General features: G+C 39.0%; 2 protein-coding genes across 10 annotated transcripts in view; one reads left to right on the top strand and one right to left on the bottom strand.

Annotated features, from left to right (window-relative positions):
* The window catches only part of LOC132701716 (uncharacterized), a 239,485-nt gene that overhangs the window by 65,399 nt on the left and 159,909 nt on the right, over nt 1-14,177 (bottom strand). The gene's annotated exons all lie outside the window — the stretch shown is intronic.
* LOC132701700 (mitochondrial 2-oxoglutarate/malate carrier protein-like) overlaps nt 1-14,177 on the top strand; it is a 47,754-nt gene that overhangs the window by 21,043 nt on the left and 12,534 nt on the right. For 8 of the 9 annotated variants that reach the window (XR_009618813.1, XM_060669823.1, XM_060669824.1 and 5 more), the window contains exons 3-7: nt 10,705-10,918; nt 10,977-11,246; nt 11,302-11,499; nt 12,823-13,719; nt 13,776-14,156. Coding sequence is in view for 8 of the 9 variants with exons in the window: in XM_060669823.1 (XP_060525806.1) it covers nt 10,705-10,918; nt 10,977-11,246; nt 11,302-11,499; nt 12,823-13,719; nt 13,776-14,156 (1,960 nt within the window). In the remaining variant the exon portion in view is untranslated. Of the gene's footprint in view, nt 1-10,704; nt 10,919-10,976; nt 11,247-11,301; nt 11,500-12,822; nt 13,720-13,775; nt 14,157-14,177 lie in introns of those variants that run through there. The other variant, XM_060669829.1, reaches the window with a different exon arrangement.

The raw sequence follows: 14,177 nt of genomic DNA, 5'->3' as shown, positions 1-14,177 counted from the left end.
TTCAACAAGGACGTCGTTTCCGCTTTTTCCGAATAAAATAACCGAGCGTACCAGAAACCCGTCCGTCCGTAATGCCCCGACTTAAGACTCGACAAAAATTAACGAAGAGTTTTCGCTTCCGCAGATCGAACTAGCGTTCGAAAACGCGTTGATTTGAATTCAATGGAAAACCTAATTGCTTGAACCCACGGAAAATTACACGGAAATGAAACCGATTATGGAAAATCGATTATACGGTCCCTAAGTTCATTCTTGCATTTCTTTTTTGGATAGTAGACGACCTCGGGTTCAGCCCATTCCCACATTTCAAACAGAAAGAAATGCGACACGAATTTGGGGCCGCGTCCGTTTAATCTGCCGGAGACGGGGGAAGATCAAATAAAACTCGACCCCAATTCGACCTAAATCGGCGAAAAACGAATAATTTTGTTAGTACCCGGGCGATGTAATTTTGGAATTACAGTTTAAAGGCCCGATCGGTCCAAGTATAAACGGATATTTTATTCCAACATTTTAAGAGTGTTGTCATACAGAAAAAAGTTATGCATAAGCCATTTAAATATACCTCTGCGATCGAGGAAAATAAAAGATTCTCATAATTACGTGTTCTATGTGCCAATCTACAAGGAGAATATTAAATGGAACTTAGAGTCTCACTAAAACAATGTTACTCGATGGTGACACTGCTCAAACTTTGAAAAGTACACAGCATGGTTTTTATAGTTGTTTATGGTTGTTAAAACAATGTTAGAATGTTTATACCAAAAAAGTTATTCTACATCAAAATAATCGCCATCGTCACTGGACTCGTCGCCCTTAATTCTGCCGTCGACTTCTGTAAACATTTTTTTCTTCTTTTACACATTTTTTCCAACCAGAAGCAGATATTTTTTCTACTTCACTTCTAATTAATTCCGTTGCCCCAAAACTAAATTTCGGCGATGTGTTGTAGTTTATATATATATATATATATATATATATATATATATATATATATATATATATATATATATATATATATATATATATATGATAACACTATATTCCGGGATATCATAGTTGAACTCCGACTGGAATCCTGCATCCGACTGGAATCCTGCATCCGACTGGAATCCTGCAGACGTTTCGCCAAAATCTCGTGTTCGAAGTGTTTTCGGAGCGCTAGCATTGAAGATGCCAAGTGAGATTTTGGCGAAACGTCTGCAGGATTCCAGTCGGATGCAGGATTTGCAGGATTCCAGTCGGAGTTCAACGAGCGAACGGATGATATCCCGGAATATAGTGTCATCACATTTTTCCATCCGTGAATCAATACGTGAGAATATATATATATATATATATATATATATATATATATATATATATATATATATATATATATATATATATATACAGTGTGTCCAAGATAAGGATGCACAGCATGGGGATCTCGGAAACTATAAGAGATACAGTGTCGGTTAAATTAGACAAAAGTTGCGCATTTTGATACGGAACAAGATCCCGTTTTACAAATTTGAAAATTCCAAGCCGTTCCGGAAATATCCGAGAAAAAACGAAATATTGCGATTTCGTTTTTATTATTTTTTAAAGCTATTTGAAAAGATATGAAAAAACGGAAAACACTTTTCCATTGGCACTTTTTAATCTCTCCAAATTGACGTTAACAAATTTTCATTACAGCGTTTCGATTCCCTGGAACCACCATCAACTTTGATTTTTCTTATGGGACGGAAAAAAAGTACACACAGTATTAGGTTGTGCTTTTCATTGCGAATTCAATGATGTACGATACAATACGGTTAATTATGTTTTTATCCAGAAAAATGGCTTTTTAATACATTTCTAGTATTTTATTGTAGTAGGCCATGAGATCCGAACGATGAAAGGCAAAAGAAAATGGTTGACAAGTTCGAGTTAATGTGTTTATTTATTTACTAACTCTAACTGTTCATTTAACATAACAACTAAATCCAACAAGTTAATGAAAAACAAATTCTATAACAAATGTTCGAATAAATGACCTCCATTTTCTAGGCATAAGTACGCCCGTCTCACGGTAGACTCCAAAACACGACTTAACATTTCAGGAGTAATTTTATTAAACGCTGCTCGTACTGATTGACGTAATTGTTCCTCGTTGTCAAAACATTCTTTGAATACCTCATTTTTTATGTAGCCCCATAAGAAAAAGTCCAAGGGAGTTAAGTCCGGGGACCTTGGAGGCCAAGGTGTTTCACTGTAAGTCCCAATGTATTTTCCATCAAACCGTTCAGTTAAATATTGGCGAACTTGTCTGGAGTTATGGGCTGGGGCACCATCTTGTTGGAACCAGCAGCCTTGCACAGCGCCTAGCGGTAAATCATCTAAGGCATCTTCTAAATCGTGCCTCAAGATGTCAAGGTACCGCTCGGAAGTTAAGGAATTATTATAGAAAATAGGGCCTATAATCTTGCTACCAAAAATCCCACACCAAATATTAAACCCAAAGCGAACTTGATGTCTGGATAGTCTATTAACACGTGGATTTTGTTGCGACCAATAGTGTGTATTGCGCCTGTTATAAATACCGTTATTGGTCACCATACTTTCATCAGACCAAATCACTTTATATGGAAAATTAAAACTCTCATCACACATCCTGGTATACCACTCACAAAAATGTCTACGTCGTTCGTCGTCACCCGGTTTTATTCCTTGACATATTCTGAATTTGTAAGGCTTAAATTCATTTTTCCTTAAAATAAACTGAGCTGTAGATTTAGCTACCCCATTCTGGTCTTCAATTTCTCTGGTAGAAGTTTGTGGATTTTCGATAACAGATTGTAGAACAATGTATTGGTTTTCTTCATTGGAAGGTTTTTGTCGGGATAATGCAGGCTTCTTAAATGATCCATATTCTTTCAGATTAAATAACAAACGCCGAAAAATACTCTTGTCAGGTTGTCTCCGCTCTGGGTATTTGTTAGAATACATACGCTCGGCTTCCACACAATTTCTTTGGCATCAGATGTAGCAAGACAGCATATCACATTTTTCTTCGTTTGTAAAATTACCTCCCTCCATTGTAGAACAAAATAAATTAGAAAAAGACAACAACAATAAAAATACAAAAACAATAACTAAAGGAATAAACTTATGATCGACTGATAACAAAGACAAATAACATTAATGTGTCATTGAAATTGACTGGATGTCATTTTGTCATGGCCTACTCCATTTAAATACTGAAATGTATTAAAAAGCCATTTTTCTGGATAAAAACATAAGTAACCGTATTGTATCGTACATCGTTGAATTCGCAATGAAAAGCACAACCTAATACTGTGTGTACTTTTTTTCCGTCCCATAAGAAAAATCAAAGTTGATGGTGGTTCCACGGAATCGAAACGCTGTAATGAAAATTTGTTAACGTCAATTTGGAGAGATTGAAAAGTGCCAATGGAAAAGTGTTTTCCGTTTTTTCATATCTTTTCAAATAGCTTTAAAAAATAATAAAAACGAAATCGCAATATTTCGGTTTTTCTCGGATATTTCCGGAACGGCTTGGAATTTTCAAATTTGTAAAACGGGATCTTGTTCGGTATCAAAATGCGCAACTTTTGTCTAATTTAACCGACACTGTATCTCTTATAGTTTCCGAGATCCCCATGCTGTGCATCCTTATCTTGGACACACTATATATATATATATATATATATATATATATATATATATATATATATATATATATATATATATATATATATATATATATATATATATATATATATCATTTTCAAGCAAAAAAGTTTGAATGACTTCTTTAGTCGACGATGAATATGGCATTTTTCCCTCTTGTGTGGTCAACCTTTGCTGATTTGACATATTTCCCCCCGCGAAACTGGTACTGGTACATCCAGTGAACATTTCCCGCCGTTACCATCATTCCATCCTTTCTTGACGGTATCGTGTCTGTTAAACCAGGTCTCTATAATGGGGACGTTTTTAGCACGAATTTCTTGGATTTCTCTCAAATATCTTGTCATCCACTCCGAATTTTTTCTTGATTCCATCCAAACTCATCTCTTATTGATGGTATTGTAAGAAAAACCAATTATTCGTACAAACGCACGCAAAGTCTCACTATTCCGGCATGGTGCATGTCGAGTAGACTTTTAACAGCTTATCTAGTTTCTATGTATGGTTTTTTAAAAATAAGAATCGTTTATGATTTATCTTGCTTTTAGGATGTTATGTTATTTCATTAACACTGTAAAACTCCTCTAATATTTTAAATTTTTCTGAAGGACAAAAGTTGGTTGACCAAAATAAACAGGTGAAATTCGGTATGCCGTATATTTTTAAAATGGACCCAAAAGATCCTCTTAATTATTGAACACCCTGTATATACCGATTTTTTCCAAGGCATTTGATATAGTTCACCATAAGCTAAATTAAATGCCCTTTGGGTGGAGGTGTCTAAATTGGCATCGACGGACATTCAGGTATACCTCAGGGTTTACATGTTGGTCCTGTTCTCTTCAATTTATTTATTTATGACACTGACAAATTTGATAGGTATTCAACGCTTTTGGGATTTGACCATGATTTCAAACGCTTTAAGGTAGTTAAACCTGATCTAGATTGTCTAACTCTCCAGTCTGATAAAAATTCAATTTACGGCTGGTCGACATTAAAGCTAAAAATAAAATTTACAAAAAAAGTTTTTATAGGAAACATTCAACAATTTTTTTTGATAATTCCTTGAATTTAGGCCCATTAGAAAGGGTGAATGATATTAGAGATTTAGAGGTCTGGCTAGCATAACATCTAAGAGGTGTGGGAGCTTAGGTTTAATAAGTAGATTTAGCGTTGATTCTATATTGCACCTTTGTCCGTTCAGTATTGGATTATGCTAGCCATTTTTGGTCTTCTAGAACAAATCTGTCGAAAATTGGAAAAGATACAAAAGTCTACGTAACCATGCTTCCTCAGACGTGAAAAAGCTGCATATTTAACATTTGTTACGACCAAATTTGCAAGATAAACAAATTATTAAGAAACATTTCTTATCTACTTTTTGCAATACCGGCGCGGATACTGTTTTTGATTTTGTATTATCTTCTCAAGAAGACATTAGCAGAATCATGAAACAGATTAAATCAAATGGTGCAGGATGTCACGATGTTATTTAACTTATGGTTAGACTGTGTCTCCTGGTCATACCGAATCACATTACTCGTGTTACTGAGTGCTTTCCATCCATATGGAAAACAGCCATAGTTTTCCCAATTCCGCAGGTTGATTCTCCATCCGGCGTGAACGATCTTGGACTATTACCTATGCTTAGCAAAGTGTTGAAGAAGGTTGATCAACAGCAAGTATCTTCGTATACAATAATTCCATGGAACCAGTCACAACAACACAAACACAACGCTTACTACTTTCCTGCATATCAATGATCTAATAATAAAAATTTAGATGAAAATGTTTCAACGATACTGGTCTTCCTTGACTTTTCAAAGGCATTCGATTGCATGAATCATGGGTTATTGTGCACTAAACTAAAGCACTTTGGTTTCACGGTTCGATCTGTATCTTTTTTTAAAGTCGTATTTAAATAAAAGGCAGCAGTTGGTTAGAACTAATATCGGCATATCAGATCTGGGTGACGTTACTCCCGGAGTGCCACAAGGTTCAATTCTTGGACCTCTGTTGTATCTCTTGTATACATGATATGTCTGAGAAAGTCATTTTTTTTTCAAATTCATTCATATGCTGATGACACCCAGCTGTTAAACACATTAAACTCAGCTAATTATAATAACGTCGAAGCTAATCTTAATTTGGATATTAAAGGCTATTTCAGTATAGTAAAAAACCCAATATTAAGCAAAATTCCAAAAAAACACAAATTACGCTATTTTCTCCCCCTGGAAGCTATAATATTTTGCGCGATTATATTAAAGTTAAATTGGAAAATGAAGATTTTAAATTTACAAATGGAGCAAAAAACTTGAGAGTGATGATGGATGGTCAATTGAGATGTAGTGGCCACATTTGCAATGTAAGTAAAAAGACCTCCAAACGCTATATGCCTAAATTAATATTAAAAAAAAAACCCTTTGAGGCATGTATCCTCTCTAAAGTTTCTGTCTTCCATTATATTATCCATTCTCTACCATTGCCGATAAATCCAGATTGCACAAAAATCCCGAACAGCTGTGCCCGATTCGTTTATGGTTTGAGAAAGTTTGAAATGGCTTAAAATTAAATATCTGTTTCAATTTTTACTCGCAATTATTGTATTTGAGGTCATGAAATATTCTACTCTCATTTGTAAAATACCGAATCACACACCGATCTAGTGGGCGGGAAGCGTCACTTTACCACGTCATTGACGTTTCCCACGGATGCGAGCCACGTCGGACATTTCCCACACTTAGAATTTTGACGTGTGTCAATTATGACGGTCATGTAAGTGAATGCACCTAAAAACTAACACTCGTAGAAAAAGTATAGTATGCAACACGTTCAGTAAACTTTTAAAATCACTCGTTTATTAAACACACAAATAAACTCGAGTTCAAATACCGTTTACCGCACTTGTTGCATAATATACTACTACCAACGTACCTGAAACGAGTGTTTCGGTATGACATTCACAATGCTCTTCTACGGACGAAAAACATCCTGGGTATGCCCCGGCATAATTCTTGTACATTTTAAAGTTGCTTTGGCTATAGTGGCAGTAAGCTTTATAATAAGTATAATAAATATTTTGAATCCAGCTCAGTTCTAGCATTTAGCAAAAAAGGTCTACTTATTGGAATTACAAAAGTCTCTGTCCTGAACAAGTTAGTATTTTACCAATAATAAATTTTTAGAATTTTATTATTATTATTATTGCTTGTTGTTTCATTATTATTGTATTATTCGTTAATGTTGATTTTAAGTTAGACGTAGGCGTTTGAGATGTATAACTCTATTAGGTGTGTTAGGTAGTTCCCTCCTTTGGTTAGCACTGTTCACGGAGGTCGAGAGAACAGTGCCAACCAAAGGAGGGAACTTCGCAATCACTCCCCGTCACATTCCGATTGAAGAGATCATCTTCAGCACGGAAGCAGCCATCAAGAACCTACCGGACCAAGATGCCGAAGAGATACGAATCGAGACAGCCAACATCCTCAGGAAGGCAAAACCACCCAAGACTAACCTGACGAGAAGTGAAGGACTGGCACTGCGTAGCCTGAACCCGGATGAGGGTATCATCATACTCCCAGCGGACAAAGAAAACGCAACCGTTCTTCTGAAGACTGAGGACTACGAAAGGAAGATTGAGGAACTCTTGGACCCGGGAAGCTACAAACTCCTGAAAAAGGATCCGACGCAAGCTAGACTACGTCTTACCAACCAAGTCATCATCACTGTCAGAAGAAATCAAGAAGCGCATTGTGAGGACGGAGACTGTTCCACCAAGGCTCTATGGACTACCTAAGATACACAAAGTAGATGTCCCGTTAAGACCAATAGTTAGCGCACCCAGATCACCAACGTATTACTTGGCTAAACACTTGGCATCGCTGCTCCAACCACACGTAGAACACGGCACCAGTTACATCAGGGACTCCACCGACTTCGTGCGCAAGATTCAAGATATCAATATTGAACAAAACGACATCCTTGTGAGCTTCGACGTCGTCTCACTGTTTACCAAAGTACCTCTGAAGAGTTGCTTGGACCTGGTGAACAGGATATTTCCTGTCGATATTTGCAAACTTTTTGAAGTGTGGAAGGGAAACTTCTACGAACAGGTGGACGGAGTGGCAATGGGAAGCCCATTAAGCCCGGTTATAGCCAACTTATTTATGGAACACTTTGAGGAAAAAGCGATCGAGACCTCAGAGTACAAGCTAGCAACGTTTTTCCGGTACGTGGATGACACCTTCGTGATTTGGAAACATGGTTTGGACAAGCTCAACAACTTTCTGCAGTATCTCAACAGTCAGCATCCCAGCATCCAGTGTACTATGGAGACTGAAAATGACCAACAACTTGCATTCTTGGACGTACTAGTGAGGAAGCGAGGTAACAAGCTGGGCCACACAGTTTACAGAAAACCAACCCATACGGACAGATACCTGCATGCTCTATCCAACCATCACCCAAGTCAAAAGTATGGGGTTATCAGAACCCTGGCAGAACGAGCCCGAAGGATTTGCGAACCGGAGAACCTCCAGAGGGAACTTGAACACCTGAAAACTGCGTTCGAGGCAACGGAACTACCAAGAGATCAATGGGAACGAGACTTAAGGAGCATAAAGCAAGCTGCAGGCTAGGACAGACAGAGAAGTCTGCAGTAGCTGAACACGCACTGGGCAGCAGGGAACACAGGATACACTTTGAGAGCTCTAAGTTACTAACATCAACGGCTATCACAACAGACTAGTCAGGGAAGCCATTGAGATACAAAAACACCCACACAATTTCAATAGAAAGGAGAAGACCCTTAGACTCAAACAAATCTGGCACACGATCCTTAGGAACGCCCGAACAGTACCGATCGATATCCCGAGACCAACCGAAGCGGAACAAGCCCCGCCCACCACCAATCGGCATAAATACAACCTGCGCATGAGAAATCGTCAGTCTACGTCCAACATCGGAGATGGAAGGACCTCTGAAGAATCTCGCCACTCGTACTAGCGAAACGTTAGGAAGTAATTTCAACCGACGACGGCCTTTAAACCCGAATGAAGATAATAGCTTCTATTAGGCAAATTAAGTAAATTTGTTTATTATATGTTATTATAATTATTATTATTATTATTATACGATTACATCTCAGCTCTCACTGGTCTGTTGCTTTGCTTTGCAGATGCTTTGCTTGCTGCGGGCTCTCTGAACTGGCGAAAAAAACAGTTCAATTCTCATGACTGCCCAGCCAACGGGGCGACCTTAGGAATGTGATCTGTATCCAGACTTCTAGGGAATTTTCCATGTAGAGTTTGTTGTCTCCACAAAGTTTGGTTTTCCTGTCTCCTGTTCAGATCAAACGGGATATCTCGGTGCTGCAAAAAGTGGCGTGAACCCTTTGTCCTCCTCGGCGATCAAATGTATTAAGCGGTCCTGCGAGTCTGGAAGTCGTTGTCTTAGGTTCATTTCTTGCGTTCGGCATAGACTATAGATGTTCACTAGACCTCTGCCTCCGCTTTTTCTGGGAAGATAAAAGCCTTTTTATCGATGAATTTGTGTGCAAGCATCGGAATTTTGTCATCAGACGGCGGGTTAGTCTGTCTAACTCATTAAGGTCCGATTCGGACCATTTCAATATCTCAAAGGTGTACGTGAGTACAGGAATAGCCCAGGAATTGATAGCTGCGACCTGATTTTTGGCTGACCGTTTGGTGTTTAAGACTTTGGTAATCCTGCTCTTGTATTTTTCGGTAAATACTTTTTTCAATTGGGAGTGGTCAATTCGTAGGTTTTGAGTTATCCCTAAATATTTATATGTTTCATGAGGTGGTAGCTCATCAATATCCCGATACGGCTCCTCCGCATCTGCAACACCCCCTCTGTTAATCTTGATAATGGCACATTTTTCCACCCCTAAAGACATACAGATGTCTTGTGAGAAAGTCCTCACTGTTTCAATCAGCGCTTGGAGTCCCGTTCGGCTCTCACTCTAGAGCTTCAGATCGTCCATATATAGCAAATGGGATAGCTTTTGCCTTTCTCTCTTGTTGATTTTATATCCAATGCCGGAGTCATTCAGAAGGGTTGACAGTAATATGTTACATTATATATTATTATTATTATTATTATTATTATTGTTATTATTATTATTATTATGCTGGTTTGCAGAGGTATCCTACTCATGGTGACTACCACTGCTACGACACACGCGGATCTAGCAATATTGTTCCACTTAAGTCTAGATTAGCCACTACTCAGAAAAATAAACTAAATTTGAACATATACAACATATTTGTGAACAACTATAACCGCTTGTATAAAGCTAACGCTAAGCAATTTACGATAAGAAAATTTAAGTTATCGGTTAGAAGCTATCTTTCCAGTTATGGTTTTTACTCAGTTGAGGAATTTCTATCGCATATCCCAAGAATATAGTGTATACTGTTAACTCAAACAAATATTTTTATTTATAATTTTTTTTTTCTATAAACATATATTTATATACATATTATTTTTTCTATTTCTTGTTAAATTTATCAAATTGTTGTTGTATTTATATTTTCTTCTTACAAATACATGTATTTATAGGTGGTCAATAAACCATATCTATCTATCTATCTATTATCGCTATTATTATTATTATTATTGTTGTTTTTAAAATAGTCTAGAACATGTTCGAACTAGTTAGTTTAGTACGTTAATTTAGTAATATACGAATAAGAGTACTATAACGAAAAAAAAAAAAACAATAATCTAATAGTCGGTGGACGGCCTCTGGGGTCGTCCGAAAATAGATTGGGGTCGATCCGACGTAATGGAAAACTTTGAACGCTGCACGCAACTACTTTAAAATATATATCGCCCCGCGTGAGAAAATTTTTCATTTTTGATGGCCGATTGCCAAACCCGGACTCGGAAATCTCAGCTTGTAAATCCTTTCTCAGCTACGAAGTGTATTCGGGTTTCGGGTTTCATTTGGCACGAAGCCCGATTCGCTCAATTACCCCAATTCCCCTTTTTACTGTCCAGGCGACGTTCGTGGTTTATGTGAATCGCCAAACTTATCCGGACTTACTCGCTGCCAATCGCCATTTGCTCCGAAGCGAATTCTATAGAACCTTCATCGCCGCCCTCTATTACTTGCCGTACTTGGACAAGCTTTGGAGGCCTTGGTATCACGTCTACTCCAACTGCAAGGTTGCCAAGAGCCAACAGGAGCACAGGCCGACGTACAATGCGATAGGTACGACGTTTTGCTCCATCCATACCGCTCACGTGTAATAATAAGTATTTTTACTTAGGCAAGTACGTGGTGCGCGCGCACTGGATGGGAACCTGGAGGAAACTCTACGTAGATGACACGGTCCCGTTGGATAAACGCCGTAGAATATTGCTGCCAGTGCTACAGGACCAAGGTGCGTCGAGTAAGCCTCCGGACAAATGGACGTTCGAACTTTGGCCGGTACTGCTCTGCAAGGCGCTTCTGAAATTGGCTTCACTGACTCTGTTCGACAACTTCAACGTGGTGCAGTGTCTGACCGGATGGATACCGCAAACGATTAAGGCCAAGGGTACCCATTCCGCTGACGTAGCGTTTAATATTTTCTCCGAGCGGTTCCCGTTTAGACTTGTCTTCTACGGAACTATGGCAGCTTCTAATGAACAACGTCGAAGAATACCGATGGGGTCAATGCAACAACGTGCCGCGTTACGTCTTTGTCCGTTGCGACGAACATCAACGTTTCAGTGACGCTGGAGGTCCTTACTATATCTTGGCGAGTCAAGTACGAACCGTTCCGTTGACGAAGCCCCAGCCGAGACCGGGTATACTTCGGCCAGAAATATAGTACTTTTACAACCGACGTCGTGATTAACTTTGCCTATTGTTTATTACTCCAAAATCATCTCAATCGGGTTAAATATACAATGATACGGGGGTAATCTCATTGTGCTATCGAATCGAAAAATATTTTTAATAATTCCAGAAGTATTTGGAATTTTTCTAATTTGGGCTGAATGATACGAGGCATTATCCAACAAAATAACAGTATTTGGCGATAGTTTTGGCAACAGTTTATCTTCAAACCAGTTCTAAAATATTTCCGCGGTGACGTTAATTAATTTTTTGGAACTGGCAATCCGTTTTCTTCAAAAAAGTACGCAACGACTCTTTGGCACAACTGATGTTTAATAATGTTTAAATCTGTCAGTAGTTTTTTATGCAGTTCGTCTAGGGTGAAAACACTTTTCACTTTATAAGCGTCGTAGGTTATACGCCTAATTAGATCTGCATGTTGCACTTTAAAAACTAGCGAAGTGGCAGCATCTTCTCTCACTTTCTTCATGACTATCCCATTTGCAACAAATGACTTCGAAACTTTGGTTATGTCACTTATTTTTATTGGTGCTCCTACTTCCCCTTCTGAATTGCTTATAAAATTGTAAACATTCAAACCGATTTGTTTGGCATCCGAAGACAAAAGGATCCGTTTTTTTATTTGCTGCGGTAGTTCGTCTTCTAAATTGTCATTAGGTTTGACTACCACCTCCACTTCGTCTGCAAATTCTGTATCGTTTTCCATGGCTTAGTCTAACAGAGGAACATCTGCTTCATTTCAGTCTTCACATTTTAAAGTGTTAAAAAACAGGAAGATTCAAAAAATGTTTAATTCTAAGATTCTAATAAATATTGATCTGTATTCTTATGACGTACTTTTATCTACCGCAAATATAATTTGTAGTCTTAAAAACGACTGTTGTTTACAAATCGAAGACACAAAAATACAAGTACACAAGCCAAAAATGATTATTTTCAAATTTACCTGAGACTAAAATTCTTGCATGTATAATCATCAATTATTCTACCAACGAAAAAGCTGAGAGTCTATAAACAACCTAACAATCTTAACCGCGACTCAGATCTTTATCTGTCACCAATATGGAAATCAGTGCTCCGAGACAGTGTTTATGCCCCCCATTTAGCTCCGCCCGCTTCAAATGATATATAAACAGGTAGCAAGTGCGAAGGTCTACAGTTAAGGCACTCTAAAATACTTAAAATGTCAAATCAATAAATGCACTATATTTTTGGCCGTACTATAAGCGCGCACGCGTTCTACTCTCCACTCGGTACTCACACCATTTTAGAAATCGAATTGTGGAAAACGTATCGCTACGAGAAATGGGCCATGGAAAAGGGCATTCTGCCGCCGGACGTCACCAAATTAAACATACAATCGTTAAAGATCGTTGATTGTTTCGCCCGAAACCGCTTGCAGCCAGAGTCGCAAACACACTCCTATCAGAAATTACAAAATGGGGACCAATTGCAACCCGATCCATCCACGTGGATAGATTTCCACAACTTAGATGTCCGTATCGATCATTTGGTCGTGTACTTTGAGCCGCGTTTTTTTGCCTCCAAATACAAAGTGTCCGACATCAACTTCTCATCCAAGAGCAGCGATTTTCAATATTTACTCCACGACCACCGTTTTAAACCGGTTTACGTATTTACCGACTCTACGGATCTAAAGTTCTTGATGTTGAACTTGGAGCAAGCTGGCAACTTAACAGTGTTAGAACCACAACCACGTCACGTCCAAGAAGAACAGTCCGAACTGTCCCTACAAGTTCACGCAGAACCACGAGATATGTGTATCGAAATTTTGATGACTAAAACCTCTTCGCCACGACAGAGCACTCCTGCGAGCAGCATTGCGCAAGCTAGTGAGGAAGGATTAAACTCGGCGAAATGCCAAGCGAACCCGATCAGTTGTTTGTTAGAAGAGTACGACTGGCAATCCAAAGGATTCGGTACGATACGCGCAAGGCTTAGAACTGTGGGTTCCAAGAGTTTAGGGGTGACGCTTGAGCCCGGCAGAAAGTCGTTCAGGATGTGGGTAGCTTCCCGCGACTCGTATGTCCTGCAGGTTTTCAGCGACAAGCCGCTCCGGATCGGGACGCTGCACGGTCACCTCCAGGCGTGCGCTCAAGAATCCGAACGGATCATAGATTTCGCCAGACTGGTGTCCGCCAGTTTCTGTAAGAATTCAATCAATCCCGATGGGATCCTTGATCGAAACTTGATTATTTATTAGGGCGATTGGTTCAGTCTTTTGGTTCGCCGGACCACGCGGCCAGCCTTAGGCAATTTTTCGACTCTTACACACCTAAGACGGACATCGCCAGACTAGAGTTGATTCAAATCCGGGACGCGTTAGTCGACGAACTGTTCGAGACATTAACCGAGATAGTGTCCGTAGATCATTTGAGGTTGTTGCTCATCCGAATCAAAACCTTTGACGGCAGGCGGGTTCGATGTGGTGACCACATTGATCCCACGCTACTGATAACCGACGTTCAAATCGGGTACGCACGAAAAATGGAAGAAGCCGCTGCAAAGTTGCAGTCTTACTTTAAAGGAGTCTACGTGAGACGTCGCGTTATGCTAATCAGAGGGCGTCACAAGGAGTATTCGGGTATGTTGTTAGGCTGTTTAG

The sequence above is a fragment of the Cylas formicarius genome, unplaced genomic scaffold (genome assembly GCF_029955315.1).
Source record: "Cylas formicarius isolate icCylForm1 unplaced genomic scaffold, icCylForm1.1 PGA_scaffold_5__7_contigs__length_24384050, whole genome shotgun sequence".
NCBI classification, from domain to species: domain Eukaryota; kingdom Metazoa; phylum Arthropoda; class Insecta; order Coleoptera; family Brentidae; genus Cylas; species Cylas formicarius.
This window is presented reverse-complemented; position numbering and strand designations above follow the sequence as displayed.